Source organism: Peromyscus leucopus, chromosome 3, assembly GCF_004664715.2.
Source record: "Peromyscus leucopus breed LL Stock chromosome 3, UCI_PerLeu_2.1, whole genome shotgun sequence".
Classification (NCBI taxonomy): domain Eukaryota; kingdom Metazoa; phylum Chordata; class Mammalia; order Rodentia; family Cricetidae; genus Peromyscus; species Peromyscus leucopus.
This window is the reverse complement of record NC_051065.1, coordinates 68,205,802-68,222,284: the sequence shown is the minus strand read 5'-3', so window position 1 is coordinate 68,222,284 and position 16,483 is coordinate 68,205,802. Positions and strand designations below refer to the sequence as shown.

Genomic DNA, 16,483 nt, shown 5'->3' with positions numbered 1-16,483 from the left:
TAAGCTCCATTCTCTTTAAAAGCATTAGCAGATAGCTGGGCTGTGGTGGCAGTGCACGCCTTTAGTCCCAGCACTCAGGAGGCAGAACCAGGCGAATTTCTGTGAGTTCGAGGCCAGCCTGGTCTACAGAGAGAGATCCAGGACAGGCACCAAAACTACACAGAGAAACCCTGTCTTGAAAAAACCAAAAAAATTCCTTTGTTCTGTGAATCTAATAGATAAAAATGGTACATAATAGAATTTTTTTGTTTTGGTTTGATTTTTTTTTTTTTTTTTTAAGTAGGGTCTCAACTGCCTCAGCTTCCTGAGTGCTAAATTTACACTGTAAGTAATTTGGTGCCATTGGAAGAAATCTTGTAAAAACTTAGTATCACTTGAAAATGTACGTAAAATATTTATTAAAACAAGTGAGCACACCTTTAATCACAGCAGTAGTGGGGCAGAGGCAAGGGATCTCTGAGTTCGAGGCCAGCCTAGCCTACACAGCAACCAACACTCAGTCTTAGTTTATATTTGTATTCTGTATGAAGTTGAAAGTCTTAACATATGCATAATATAATTTAGATTTCTGTTTTGAGACTCTGTCCATGCTCTCTGCCTACTTGTAGTTCATCTTTTGCTTACTGGTTAGTAAGTATCCTTTACAGACGAAGAAAGTTAGTCTTTTGTCTTCAGTACAAATTGTAGATATTTCCCCAGTTTCTTTATTATCATTATGTTATTTTTATTATTTCATGCTATACTGATTCTTCCACACATATATCTTCCTTAAACAAACTGTAAATTCCTCTCATTAGGTACAATTCTTTTGTATATTCCTAGAAGAATGCCTTTCAGATCTTTAGAATTGGAGATCAAATTAAAAAGTAAAGATAAAATTGCTTCAGGAATGACTGGGCACAGATCTTACCATGGGGTGTCTACTGGGATTGCACATGGTTACAATATACAACCAAGTTCTGATAACATAAGCTAGTCTGTCAAACAGGAAAGAAGTCAGTACTGGCTGCTGTGCCCAGTTGCCTGGGTGGGTACTGTAAAAATACAGAAGCTGCTGATAAACATACTTTTCTACGAGGAGGAACAGAATGTGCTCCTCTATAGGCAGAGAAGAGTAAGCCACACATTCACTAGCAACGGCAGAATGTGCAGTACCAGTGGAGTACGAGCAACAAAGGGAGGTCGGTGAGGCACCTATCCAGAAACAAGGAGTGTAAAAGAAAAAGCTGAAGATGACAAGGCGAGTCAGGGTCAGGTCACATGCAGGAAGGAGCTAGCAAGTAGTGGAAAGGATCTAAAAATAAGCTTTAAAAAAAACAAAAACAACCCCACTAACTCACTGTCTCATCTTCAGCTCTCATTCTACCTTTAATCTGTGATAACTTCAATGGGTGGCCCTTCTGAAATCGCCACTCCCGAGTATTGAAAACAACGCTCAAGTGTCAGGGCATCTAGCAACAAGTGAACATTTTTCTTCTGGGATGTCACACTTAGAAAGAGGGGCTGAAGAGATGGCTTACAGTTAAGAGCACTTGCTTCTCTTCCAGGACTGGAGTTCAGTTCCCAGCATCCATGTGGGATGGCTCACAACCACCTGTAAATCCACTTTCAGGGGATCCAATGGCCTGTCCTAGGCTCTAAGGGCACCACATATATGTGGCACACACATACACTCAGGCGCACCCATACACATACAAAATTAATAATCTGGGGGGGTCGTTTGTTTTTTGATATAGGGTTTCTCTATGTAACAGCCCTGGCTGTCCTGGAACTTGCTCTGTAGACCAGGGCTAGTCTTGAACTCAGAGATCTTCCTGCCTCTGCCTCCGGAGTGCTGGGATTAAAGGCATGGGCCACTACCGAAAAGATAGGAATTTTAGGCCGGGCGGTGGTGGCGCACGCCTTTAATCCCAGCACTCGGGAGGCAGAGCCAGGCGGATCTCTGTGAGTTCGAGGCCAGCCTGGGCTACAAAGTGAGTTCCAGGAAAAGGCGCAAAGCTACACAGAGAAACCCTGTCTCGAAAAACCAAAAAAAAAAAAAAAAAAAAGATAGGAATTTTAGGATAAAAGCAAAATAATCTTAAAGGAAAACCAAAGCAATTTAGAAAGGTGGGAACAACTCCAAATTGTTAGTGATTATGTGAATTGTTAGTCATTATGTACCATGAAAAAGACTTGAGAATGGTCTCTGAGTTCTATCATAATTAAGGAAAATCATAAAAGTTAACTTCTCTCTACCTATTAAAAATGTATTTTATTTTGTTTACTGAGCTCACTTTCTGAAATGGCCACAACAAGGTTAAATATTATCAGAAAAGAGAATGCAGAAATCCAACTTTATTATACTGGGTAGGGATAATCATAATTTAATGACCAAAAGGTATAGATCTTTAACCTAATCTCCATGGCGCTGCCAGAAGACCGCCTTTCCTTCTGTAGGGAAATGAACACAAACTTAACTATAAGGGATGCTTTGATATCTCCTCCCCTAAAAGCTTTCAAAAGGAGGCCAATCTGCTTTAAAAGGTTTGGAATTAGTATACTTCAAACAAGAGTGATGATCTCTCCAGATCCTTCAAGACAACTAATATCTGTGTACATTAAACAAGTAATTAAACCTACACTGCTTCTAAGATTAATGCCAGTAACATCCGACCTCTGAAAGCTATAATGCATTCATGAATCTTATGTTTCATGGTTATTTAGTTAGCCCATTTAACAGTAGTTCAAAAAGTACACTGTTAATAACAGTCTATAAGGAGAGGTACTTTGTGAGTGGAGTGTGAGTTGTTAAAGGAAAAGTCATTACACACTGAGATCAAGACTTGGTTCTGAATGCATCCTCCTCAGCACACTCTCCAGCAGTTTGGCCAAGTGCCCAGGATGATTAGCAGCCAGTGCAAGCAGAGCCGTGATCCCGTTGAGATGAACTGCAAAGGCTCCCCCAAGTGGTCACACACGAATACTAGCAAAGTGTGGGGCAATCACTGCTGCTGCTTTGAAGCTAACCCAAAATACTCTGAAGCAAAGCTGATGCCTACAATTAGAGAAAAATGTAATCAAATACTAGTACCACAATAGTAGAGGGTCTTTTGTGCTTTAAGATGTGATGTTTATGAACAGAGAATTACTGTTGCTTTGAAAGAAAAACAACCTAACAGTAAAACAAAACTACAATAATTTTTCTAACATCTTCTAGGCATGATGATATCTCAGATAGTTGAGTACTTTTCAACTCTGCTCAACCGTCTCTAAATATCAGCACATCCTTTGTGGGTAACTACATTTACTTGAAGCCAAGTTCTGATACAAATATAGTTACGTATCAAATGAAATACACTGGAAAAGAAAATTCATCAGTGTTATTATATACCTAACTTAGAATTTACAGAAGTTCCCTTTAGGCCACCAGTAATCGGAATTGACTAAATGACATAAACAATACAAACAGGTCTTCCTACCTCTCTCAGTATTTATTTTCTTGGTGTTTTAATCACCCGAGGATCTCCGACTAGACTAGCGTGATCACTAAACTGTTTGCAACTCTCAGCAATGATTTGCTGATGCTACCCACTTTTGATAAAGCTCAGATGTCCAAAATGTGCAAAGCATTTAATTAAAACATCTGTTGTCTTCTGCTAATCATCCATTATTCAGTAGTAAAGCCTTATAGGTATAGTAAATATTCAAACAAGCAATTTTAAAACATTATAAAACGGCTACCCAGAGCCTCATGATTTTCTTTCTCCTTTTCTGTTTTTAGTCTCATGCTTAAAGGTGAAGGAGAGGAAGCAGCCTGGGTAGTCTAACACAATTTCAGCATGAAATGAGCCTCAGGAAATTTAAAGAAAAAAAAAAAAAAAAGCAAACTGTTCCCTCAAATATTTAAGGAAATTATAAAATCCAACATTTTTCCTGAAGATAAAAAAGAATTGTCTTATATAGTGCTATCCGACTTAATTTAACCACAACAGCTTTATATTTTTGCCTCAAAACTTAAAAAAAAAATACAGATTTCAATATTCCAAGGTGGAAATGGAACTCACTGGCATAATTTGCAAAAGACACACACCCTCCTACATAGCCTGTAGTCTCCATAGGACAAAATAGAGCAATTCAAAGTGTTACCATTTGTGCATTATGTAACACTAATTTGGAATAAAAGAAACATGAACCTTAAAAGGCAATACATGTATTTAAACAATAATTTAAATATATGAAGGCTTTAAGATATAAATGACCTCAAAATGAAACAATCCCCAAAGTTACTTGTTTACAGAGTAATAAGACCTCTGAACACAAAACTGTAACCAGGCCTAGCAGTTTATCATAACTGCACAGCCAATGTCTGGTTCCTTGTTTGACCAGTGTACCAAAACTATCTCAGCCTCGGTAACGGTGTACTACCTCGCCTAACATGAGACATATGTAAGTTTCAAGAAAAAAAAAATCATCTGAACGACTACACGGGAAGACATGCCTGCTAAATCATAGTCCAAGAGAAGAGCAATTTAACGCACCCCGAATATTGTCAGCTATGACAAGGAACCCCATTCAGGAAGGCTAAAGTAAAATTCCAAGAATTCCCAGAGGCGTAGGAAAGAGTAAAAGCATGGCTAGCCTGACCTTAACCGGCTGCTTTTTGAGTAATGCGGAGAATTTTCTGAGCTTCTCACCGACAGCCTTCCGAGTCTCTTCCTCACCCCCCTCCTTCCCACCTACACAAATGCTCGCCCCAGAAAAGGGGAGTTTAATGAACGCTGTATCTCGAGCTGCGATCCCAGGAACTGGCAGCTTGAAAATAAAGTCCCAATAAAGTGTTGTTGTTGGTTTTTTTTTTTTAAAGTACCCCCCGCAAGAAAATGAATAACAAAATACACCCCAACCAATCCACAAGCTGTCACCGCGCTGTCGGCTCTGCCATCTACTGCCCCCAGGTCCGCTGCCCGGCCAGAACAGAAGGGACGAGAAGGCAGGCAGGCACCTTTCTGCTTCCAGGCAAAGGTGCCCAGGCTCCGAGAGCACGCGCTGAGCGGCGACCGCCCCCGCAGAGGCGTGTGCTCGCCCACGGCCACTTTGGCCAAACAACTGGAACCTCGTGGCTCGGAAGTGGCAGCCGGAGTTGCAGCAAGCCGCCTCCCCGGGACCTCGGAGCCCCCCCAAAGGTGTCAGCCAGAGCCGCCCTCCCGCCCGCCCGCCCGCTCCGGTCCACGCTGGACCGCTCGCGCCGCAGAGGGAGGCGGCCGGCCCCGCCCGGAAGGGGCGGCCCGCGGGAGCGCGTGGGGCGAGGGGCGCCGGCGGGACACGCCGTGGCTCCCGCGCCCAGGTGGCAGGGGCGGGGCCCGCGTGGCGCCGCCGGGCTGGGGCGCCGCCGGAGCCGGCCGTTACCGCACCGCGTGGAGCCGCCACTCACCGGCTCGCACCTCGGCCGCCTCCGCGCCGCCGCCGCTCCTCTTCTCAGCCGCGGGCGCCGCGTAGCCCATCGACCGACTCGGGGGCTCGCGGTCGGGCGGGCAGCTCCCGCCGTCCCCGCCGGCCTCGCCCTCCGCCCGGCTCCGGGCGCCGCTGCTGCCCGCCGGCCCGCGCGGCCAGCCTCCCTCAGCCGCTCCGCTCCCGCCGCCGCCGCCGCCGCCGCCGCTGGGGCGCGCTCCTCCTGGCCTCGCGCGTGCGCCGGACGCCGGGGAGCGCGCGCACGAGTGCGCGCGGAGGTTCCCCACACACACACCCCCGCCCACCCGCCCGCCCGGGCCCCGCCCCTCGGCCGTGGCCCCGCCGCCAGGTGCTGCCGCCAGAGGGCCCGCGGGCCGGTCCCTTAGGGTCGCCCTGGCCCGGCGCGCGTCCTCGGCGGCGTTCAGTGGGAGAGGAGCGGGGAACAGGCCGAGAGCGGCTATGGCACAAAGGAGACGCGGGCGTCCTGAAGCCTGCGCCCGCCTCCCTCTCATCCCACCCTGGCTCGGAGGAGGACTTGGCGGGGGTCTGAATTTTCTCCCAGAGGCCCAAACCGGAGAGTACGGTTCACAACCGATAACCCAAAGGCCACTAGCTCCTTTTCACAGAGCGAGGGCTCGGGCGGGCTCCGGAAGCCAGCTTAGCCAGCCAGACCCTCCCAAACATCTGGCCTTCCCAGACCTGGAAGGAGGCGATGTGCGGTGCCTCCAGCCGCGACCCTGCGCGGAGTGGGCTGATGGTGGATGGGTGCCCTATCAAAAAGTGTCCTTTTAACCAGAGTGTAGCTTGAATTGCTCGGCTGAAAGGAACCGAGCAGAGTGCAATGTAGCAGCAGACGCTTCTGGCTAGAAACACAGCAAGGCAGTGCGAGAGCTTCTAATCCCCCCCGCCCCCCCCCCCCCCCAGATCTCTCTGCGAGTCCTCAGACCCGTGCTATGGGCTCTCGAAGAAGCTGTCATGTTCTCCCTAAAATTGAAGCAAGTGTTACATGTTCTTTCAATGGAACAACATGTATCCTCAGTGGATGTAGAAAGTGCAAGTAAAACTACTGTGACCATCCATCCGGTGGCTTCTCCTGCTTAGCCTCCCTCTCCTGGCTTCTGATCACCTTGCACAGCTTCACAAACTGGCCATGAGATCCGGAGATGGACTTCCGAGATGAGATGCACTGTCTCCTCCGTGGGTGTAGCAGGCATGGAAAGGAGGGGGGAAACACTGGTTCGGTGTATTAAGAGGGCCCCAGTGAGTTTTGTCTTTAGCGTCAACCAAGCATCAAAGATTAATTTGCTCTGCCGTGAGGATCATTAATTTTGCAAACCAACATGTAGGGGGACTTTGTAGAGCGTTAATTTAGAACCTTCTTTCCCAGAACAGCAAACCTGAGAAAGGGAAATTGGAAGCAATTAAGAAGAGCAGAATGTGCCAAGGAGCACAGAATAACTCTGGGTAGGTATTATGGCCCCCTGTAGCTAAGCCTGCCTGGTGAAATGTGATGGAGTGAGCCAGATGCCCAGTGGTATGGGAAGGCACAGGCAAAAGGGAAGCACAGTAGTCCTCTCAAGATGGCATGCATTCTCTGGGTCTTCGTTACTTTTCTGGATACTCAGTGGCGCCTGCCCTACCCCAGACCTGGAACTTTCATCTAGTCTCCCTTGGGCTCCCACCGCACCACACCCTTTTCAACCCAGTAGTGAACCTGCCCTGAGCTGCTCTGGAGGAGCAGGTAGTGAATGTCATTTCTGGGTATGTATGCTGCTACTTCCTGTATTGTACCTTTATTTTTGCAAAGGTCTCGTGGGAACAGTGTACTAACCTGCCACACTGTCCTTTCAGTTCCTACAAACATGAAATTACCTGAGGCTAAGTTGTGAGGAGGAAGCACACTCCCTATACCTGTCAACTCACAGCATGTCAGTCTCTAGGACCAGCCCTACTGGTCCTTGACCTGGCATCTCAGAGCAGAAATAAGTGCATTTCATTGAGAGTTCCGAATCTTTTCTCTAAACACTGACAGCAGTTAGAGACAGAGGCCGATCATTGTTGCAAGGCTCATCCTCGGGATCACAGAAACGATTTCACTTCAATAACTGTCTTCAATAGCTTCTTTCCTGGGAGCTCTTGCCGGTGGAGTTTTCTGTCAGTGTCCGTTTCATCCAACACTCCTATCCCAGTTATGCGATGAAGCAGTACTTCTTATAAATAATAGCCCACCTTGTGACATTCTGCCCTTCCTCTAAACTTTTAAACTGGGATATGCCAGAGCCAATTGAAAATGATCTGATGTGAACACTGAAAGCCCCCGCCCTCACCTGCCAGCTCACTTTCCTGAGAGACTACCCTTCCTGAAACACTGCCCATCCATTTCCCACACCTCTTACAAAAGCTCCAGTCTAGGGAAAGAGACAGTTACGATTGAAAATGACATTGAGTCTTTCTCTTCAGTGTTCTTAACTGTCTCGCTTTCCTTTTCCTCCAAGGTTAATCTAAACTTTCAAGTCTAAATGGATCACAATTTCACTACAGCCTTGCTGTAAGTCAACCAGAAAAAATCGCAATTTTGATTTTCTTAATCTAAACATCCATGGTTAGCTTTTATTTTCTTCCCTCAAATATAAATAAAAGTTGAGGTTGGAAAGATAACTCGGTGGTTGAGAGCACTTGCTGCTGGGACCTGGGTTGGATTCCCAGCACCCACACAGCAGCTCGCAATTATCCACAACCCCTATTCCAGGTGATCTGACGTTTTTTTCTGGCCTCTGGGGGCACCAGGAATGCATGTGATGCTCGTACATATATACAGGCAAAACACCCATATACATAAAAAATAAAATAAAAAATTTAAAGTATTTAAGTAAAAGTTTAAATAATGGTATTGAGTCCTCTTGCCAAATATGCTGGTAGTATGTCTAGAAGTAGAGAATTTTGCTAAGAGCAAGAGCCCCCAAAGTTTAGCCAAAAAAAAAAAAAAAATCCACATCCTATTTGCTCATTTTCCAAGTGATCCATCATAAGAACTGCAGTGTTCTTAGAGGATAGCGTTGTGAAAAATTGCAACTGACAAGCGTCACACAGGCCAAGCGCGGCTCCCTCCAGAATTCTTTAGCCTCACTCTTTTATCTCTGTACACAAAGCTAGGTCAGACTCCCCTGTGCCAGCCTTCTTGCTAACCTTTCTAATTCTAGCCTGTATCATACCTGCTTATAGTTTACCCTACACGAAGAGAAATGTATCCTGCATTCCATTTTGACTATCAGATCACCCTAAGAACTTAACAAGAAGACCCAAACCAACACCACTAATGCTCAGGTCCCTCCCTAGATGCATTGGCCTAGGGTGCAGCCTGTGGATCAGGGTGCTTTGGGGCTCTCCAGATAGTACAGCAGGGGTAGGAGCTATGGAAACGAGTCATCTTCCAGGGGACATTTACATGGTCTTTTCACAACACTGGAGTAGCTCCCAATTATCTCAGGTCATCAAATTAAAATACCTAATCCTGTGCTGTAAGACTCTTTGCCAATTGACTAGAATAGTCTCCTTTCAAAACAGCTTAAATTTATCTCCTTTCCAAAGCTTCCCCAGATTAGTCTCATCTGGATGCCTGGAGATCACCAGGTTCCCAAATCTCTGAGCATCCTGACAGCACAGGTTTCACAAAGCCAGGGACCACAGTTGGCTGTGGGTAATATTGTTTTAATCTTGCTTTCATAGATAGCTGTCGGGGCCTTTTCCTGTCATCTTTTTTTTTTTTTTTTGGTTTTTCGAGACAGGGTTTCTCTGTGTAGCTTTGTGCCTTTCCTGGAACTCACTTGGTAGTCCAGGCTGGCCTCGAACTCACAGAGATCCGCCTGGCTCTGCCTCCCGAGTGCTGGGATTAAAGGCGTGCGCCACCACCGCCGGGCTTTCCTGTCATCTTAATCTCCCTGAATTCTCACTGGTCAACGGACAATCCAAAATAAACAGAACTGTTTCCTTAGCAGAATTTTCTCCTCTAAACTAGCTATCTAAAGAACACAATGGCAGTTCATTTCAGAAATCATTACAATTCAAGTCCTCAACTGTAAGAACTTAAGTGCTAGTTTTTTCTTTCTTACTTACAAAAGAATATATATATCTGTGTGTCATATTCTTGTACTTTAGACATTGAAATTTGGTTTCTATGCCCACCTGTTTAGTGAAACTACTCTTTACCTTGTCAGCATTGACAATTCCATTCATATACTGTTTATTTATTCACCCATTTATTGGTGGGAAATGCTGGGAATAAAACATTAACATCAGCTCCTACCTGATGATACAGAATACGGTGCTATTAAAGTATCACATAACTGCTGTGGCAGACATCTCAACAGGAGACAATAGAATCATATGAGCACCAGAAGGTCTTCACTTAGATAGTGTTCACTTGACCTCTCTGCAGGGTTTAAGGGGGTGTGCCCCCCCACCCCGGTCCCCAGCCCTGCTTTGTGAGCCTCTCTGTCCCTTCACCGGTACTGTGTGTATCTGACTGTTCCGACTCTGTGCTCTTGCTGTGTTCTTCTCCCATCCCTTCAATAAACATGCTCTACTAAGAACAAGGAGGATTTCTGAGGGGAAAATGTGGAATGAAAAGATAGGAAGGCTCTCTCAGATGCTTAGAGGCTGCTGCTCCAGGGCTCCCAAGCCTCTATCTGTCTACTCTCCTTCCGGGCTTGTTTTCAACTCCATATTGAGATTTGAGTATCTCCATCTGGATAAGCCGATCACAGTTCCAATTAACACGACTAAAATAAATTTGCTACGTCTAGCCTCCCTCATTCATCCCCTTTGCTCGCATTCCTGCCATGCATTGCTTTCACGGCCTCCCTCTGGCTGCCCTAACGCACACATTGAGCCTGGGCCAGTCCTCCCAGAGCCCACTGAGAGCTATAGGAAAGGATGGTTTTGTCCATTTCCTTTGACTCCTCTTTTTCACCTGAAGGTCTCCTTGCCCTAATTTAGTCTGTACTCTTCACCAGGGAGGTCAGCCATTTCATCCCTGTCTCTACTGCCTATGGGACTCCACTCCTAAAGCCACTCACGATGGTCAAGGTTCCCCAGCGGGACGTTAGTCACTCCAGTCTTGCACCACTGTATGTCTGGCCCTTGTATTTTGTAGGTATGTCTTCCCCTATCTCTGCGGGCAAAAATCCAGACTGTTATGCTCATCTCCCCTGCCTCGTCTTTGAAATCTCTTTTGCATCATCCCAAACAGAGGTGACTGCCCTCCTGTGAGTTGCTGCAATACTTTGATGGCCTTTTCTGGCCCTTTTCTGTTCTGCTTTATAAAAGCATCAGTTATGTTCAAATATCTCCCTTCACTTTCCTTCCCCACCATTATCCAGGCTCCAACCGTGCCTTGCTTGCAGATGATAGTCCAGGGTGCTGTGCACAAGAAGCCTTGCAGCATTTGGCAAAGTGCTGTATACAGTAGGTACTCATTCATTGGAATAACGTTGTTGGTTGGTGGACTAACAAGTTAAGAACATGAAGCAGGAAAAAGGAAGTTGCTCCCTATACTTGAATGCTTATTTCTGAATACACAGGGCACAGCTGAAGAAGTCTGACAAAGACAATCAGACTTCAGGTAGGGAGCCTAGCAAAGCTGCTTGAGTTTATCCTGCAACAGCATGGACGTCTAATTAACCCTTTGGAGTTCTCCTTTCAAGTTCACTTCTAAGTCACACCACTCCTATCTATAAGCTGTATAAAGGGAAAATAACTATTCTACTCAGGTATAAAAAAGATTTTAACTGGCACAAAAATGGAAATTAAAACAAACAGAAGCCTGTAAGCATCTATAAGGTGTCTGTATAGTGTCCTGACCTCATTGGAGAAGCCGAGAGACATAGTCCTGTAGGGCAGAGGAGGTATTTTCCAAAAGAGAGTCTTAATGGTGATTAAGCATTAAAGCACAAGGTCACACCATGGAGGTGATACGCTCCTCCCGAGACTCTGGGAGGCGCCGGGAGGGTGAAACCAGGGCATGAAGAAGCAAAGCAGATAGTTAAGACATTTGTTTTAAAAAGTAGTAGTAGTGGGGTATGACCAGGGCAAACCGTTTTGGCTGTTCAAAATCCTGGAAGTTAATGGCCCATTACAAAGAGATGCTACTACCATGGTAGGAAGTACAGGGTGCTTAGTTCCTCTTTAAAATATCAAGGCTATTTACAAATATGAAAGATTTGCCTTGATAATCATACTGAATAACACTGCCAGTGAGTTCACACCTACACAAAGACACAGTCTTATGCTTCTCAGAGTGTTCCCTCTGACTGAGTGTCACATGTCTGAAATCCAAGCACTTGGGAAGCTGCTACAGGAAGACTTCCAGTTTTCATCCAGCCTGGACTACCTAGTAAGTCCCAGGCAAACCTGGGCTACGCAGTGAGACCTCATCTCAACAAAACAAAAGCAAAGAAACACGTGGAACACCCGTTTCCCCTTGCCGTCATCATTATACTGTGTTTTACAGCGAGGGGGTGAGTGAAGAGGAGTTCAGTTCACCTGCACAGGCCCCAGCGCAAGGCAGTGTGGAAGGCGGTGCCGGGGCAGCCCCTGCTCGCTCTCACATTGCACGTACAGAGTGTTTGGGAAGTCTCGGGCCAGTTCAAGCGGAATGAATTATAGTACAAGTCACACAATGAAGGGCTCTCCATAACATGTTATTTAACTTGGATTCGTCACCATGATCTGCAAACTTACAGGGTGCGTGCATTTTAGCAGAGTAGAATCTGGGTAAAGCCACTCGGGTTTTGTTGCTGCAGTAGAACTACATGATACCAAAGTGCACATTTTTCTAAACTGTTTTCAAAACATAAAAAGGAATAAAAGTATTAAATATTTCTAAGTAATAATAAAAATAACTCTAGGGTAGTGTGTGTGTGTGTGTGTGTGTGTGTGTGTTGTGTGGAGGCAGAGGACAACTTTGCGGAGTTGGTTCTCTCCTTCCACCTTTCTGGAACTCAGATAGGCTCGCACAGCAAACGCTTGCATCTGCTGAATCGTCTTGTTGCTCTCCCAAACCAGCATTTTTTCAAAGTTTCTGTTCCTCCGTAGGATGTGGTCAGTGTTTAAAGGTCAGCACATACCACACTAACATAGCAACCACCCAGGTAACAGCTGAGACTGTCATTCAGGCCTGCTTTGTCATTGATAGCTCCTTCTGCCCACGTCGTCCACTCCTGGCTCCTCCTTCCACTGGTGTCCATCCAAGGCCACTTACTAATAGACACGCCAAACCATCTCAGAATCAGTTGCTCAGAGAGCCTGGCGGGTACAGAGAAAAGGGTTCCTTTTCTCTATCTTGGGGGGAAACATAATTAACGCTGTAGTTTAATTATCTTAAGGGAGGTTTGTGGCTAACTAGAGCTGTTTAATTATTTGTAACCTAATTTCTATGTTTTTGTTATGTATTACTTGAATGTCTCCTATTCATCTTTATTTGTGGATGACTCCTTGTCATGGTGTCCTTACACAGAAGAGAAGCCAAAGATTTCCTCCAGACTCTTTTACAAGGTGGCTAATCCCATTCACATGGGCTCCGTCCTCAGGATCTAATGCTTTTTGTTATGGACACACCTGCAAACCACATCACCTTGGGGGTAGTTTAATTTTGCAAGGACACATATGTTTAAATAGTGAAGAGCTTGTAACTCATAACAAACAGCTATATATATAGACCAGGTCTGGCCAATCAGAACACTGGATCACTGATCACCCTCAGCCACAGAGAAATAGGTATGTTACCTAAATCAAGAACAGTTTAGGTTTTCATGGCTGGTAGAGAAAAGAGTGTCGGGGGAGGGGACAGATGTTCTCTTATGTGTATGTTTGTATTCTTTTCTTGAACACTCGGAGAAATTCATAAAAAAAAAAAGAATCTTCATTTTGGATTTTTCTGCTTATATAAAGTCATGAGATCCTTTTAAAACTAAACTAATTTGAGCTGAATTTCAAGCCACTTTTCAGCAGCTCAGTCTAACTTAAGAACAGTTGATTTGGATAAGTTATGTATTTATGAAATGGTGCAGTTAGAAAAATATATGATTGCATGATATAGTTAGGTAAATAATTATAAGGCACTGACATTCTTTTTTTGGCACTGACATTCTTTTTTAAGGTTAATATTTGTTTGATTCATTCCAATTTTTTAAAATTAGGAAATAATTATGATTCATCTTATTCTAAGTCAATATACAATTCTAACACTTTGAATAGTTACTCAGAGAATATTAAAATATATAACTGCAACCATTCACCAACTGTCTAATCAGATATATTTACAACTGCCAGCTCTAAACCATCATAGCAGTCAGGTAACAGGTGGTAGAAAAGGAGAATTCAGAAGTTCTAAGTTCTACTCTGGAAACACTACTTGTGACCTGAGAATGTTTTTCAATGGGAAAATGCCCCCTTTTCCCATCCTACCTTGCAGGATATTTTCAGGGTTACAAATTAAGCCTATAAGATACCAACACCATTGCTTTCTGCAAAGAGAGGTTGACTGTTTACTATTACTGTTTTCACAATAGCTGTAGAAAAACAAATACTCATTCATTAATTGACCTTAATTATATACCAAGAATGCTCATAGTACAGTTATTTTCCCATCCAAAGAAGACCCAGTTCCATTTTATATGCTATTTTAAAGCACTGATCTAGAAGTGCTAGCCAGTGCAATAAGACAAGAAAGAGGTACATAAGAGGAACGGTATTAGCATTGAAAGGAGAGAAGGCATTTACTAGTAATGAGATTGTCTCTCTGACTGAGTCAAGATGATCAACTAAAGGAGCTAGTTACATCTGATTAAAGTCCAGAAAATGCAATTAGTTTTCCATATATGTAATTAATTCGTTGGTTGTAAAAAACATTCCATTCACAATTGCAAGTGTGTCTTGTATTGAACTGAAATATAAAGCTACCATGAGCTTATACTGGAGTATTAGTGGAAGCACAGCCAGTTTATTTAAAAAAAATAGCTAGTGGGGCTGGGAAGACCATTCAGTTAGTCAAGCACTTGCTGTGCAAGCGAGAGGACCTGAGTTCAGACACCAGCACCCAGGCCTTGCGTTGCGGCATGTGCTTATGGTACCAGTGCTGGGGAGAAAGAGGCAGGGGTGTTTCTGGAGAACGCTGGCCAGACAACCTCGCCAAATCAGGGAGATCCAGGTTCAGTGACAGACCATCTCAAAAAAGATGAACCAAGATTGAGGAAGACCTCAATCTACCCTCCAGAAGCATTCACACACACACACACACAAACATGTACATACACAAACACACAGAATAGCTATGAAGTAGGCTATATACATATGGAGATTTGAGAATGCAAAAGGTATTATTGCTAATGAGCAGAGACAATTTGGTACACTCAGTAAATTGAATGATAATAATTGGCAAAACATTTTTCAAATTGCAATCCCAAACATAAATCATAGATAGTATTGTATTTTGCATACAAAATAAACCCAAGTAACAAATTAAAAGATAATACTGCATTGCACCAAGACAGAAACTGGGTATTGTAGGTGAGGGAACGAGACTCAGAATACCACACATGCTCTCTTGTATGCAGAGTCCAGCACTGGATTTTTGTATGTGTATAATTATGGGTGTGAGTGTGGGCAGAGGCCACAAAATTAGAAAAGGGATCGTAAGGGGGACAAGAGGCTTGAAGGATGAGGGATGGGGGAGGGGAAGAATACAGATGCATGGAAGTGGAAAGAGGATTCCTTGAGAGGCAAGGGTCCAAGAAGAGGTACCAGAGGATGGAAGAGAGGAGCAGAAAGGCAGGAGACACCACACCAGGTATGTAAAGTATGTGTGAAAAACCATAACAAACCCTATTACTTCGTATGCGGAACCTCGGACTCCCTGAAGTCTTTGGTAAAAAGACACCATAGACAAACAGAAAATCAAACAATACATTTAGTTATAAAATTGAAATCTGTAACAGAGTGTTGAGTCGCCTATCATGAATATATTGAAATCAGTATAAACAACTACATCTAGTTAAATTTAAAAGGGACAGATGTACGTTTGGCCGAGTAAACTAATAATCCTTAGGGTTTACCTTTTGTACTTGATGACGTATGCTGATTAATGTTAATAAAACAGGAATGCATGCTCAAATTCTTCACATTTAAGACTCAGAATATCAGAAATCCTTTTATTTTTACAAGAGGTCTATTTGAGTGAACTGATTTCCAAACTCTGGGGACTTTCCTCGCTTTAATTAAAATCCTTTGCATGGCACCTAGCACGGTACCACACGCAGACGGGTGTTTGACGATGATGCTGTACCCTACAGAAGTGCTCGCACGGTATGTGAAACAGTGTATAATCGTGGACTCCTTTATGACAGCAAACATGACTGATTAGATCAATATCATTTGCATATCTTTATGGGTTTGATGTTCTCTGTTCTCTTCTTACATCTTAATCACATCTTAGTATGCTAAGAGAATATAGGCAAAATCATGGAAACTTTCTCACGTTCTATCTTTTATGGGATTCTACAGATGGAAAAGGTAGTAAGGTCTCGTGAGATGTTGGGTCACTAACTTGGTGATATGTTGCTTTAGAAAAATATGACCCTTAGTTTTAACTGCAGAGTAGGCTACTTGTCCCTAAAAGTCTTTGCTTGTATTGTTTTCTGGCTTTATCAGCTACACCAGCTGGGTGCTTACTGAACTCACCAGTTCAACTAACATTTCTTTTAAGCACCTAATACACATATCAGAGAGTATGCTGGGAACTAGAGTAACTAAGAGAGATGTGATTCTGACCTCGTGGAATTTATAGTCTCGATGGGGAGTCAATGAGACTAGCGTGTTAGATTCAAAACAGGCATTGGGCAAAGAACGTTCAGCAGCTGTCGGAGCAGATCAAGGAAGTAACAGGTTCACCCCTTGCTATCCCCGCCCCAGGCAAGTATTTTCAACCCTTAATAAACCACTCAGATTATTTTTAGATATTGACTATGCTCCAAGTACCAAGCTAGACACTTTGTAGATC

General features: G+C 44.1%; 1 protein-coding gene across 4 annotated transcripts in view; it reads right to left on the bottom strand.

The window, feature by feature from the left end:
- The window catches only part of LOC119086172 (MAGUK p55 subfamily member 6-like), a 563,311-nt gene that overhangs the window by 539,432 nt on the left and 7,396 nt on the right, over positions 1–16,483 (bottom strand). Inside the window, exon 1 of one of the 4 annotated variants that reach the window (XM_037203746.1) lies at positions 5,414–5,576. The exons of 1 other annotated variant lie outside the window; for it this stretch is intronic. In XM_037203746.1, the coding sequence (XP_037059641.1) occupies positions 5,414–5,483 (70 nt within the window). In that variant the 5' untranslated portion in view covers positions 5,484–5,576. Of the gene's footprint in view, positions 1–4,626; positions 4,817–4,984; positions 5,129–5,413; positions 5,577–16,483 lie in introns of those variants that run through there. 2 more of the 4 variants (XM_037203748.1, XM_037203749.1) reach the window with 2 other exon arrangements.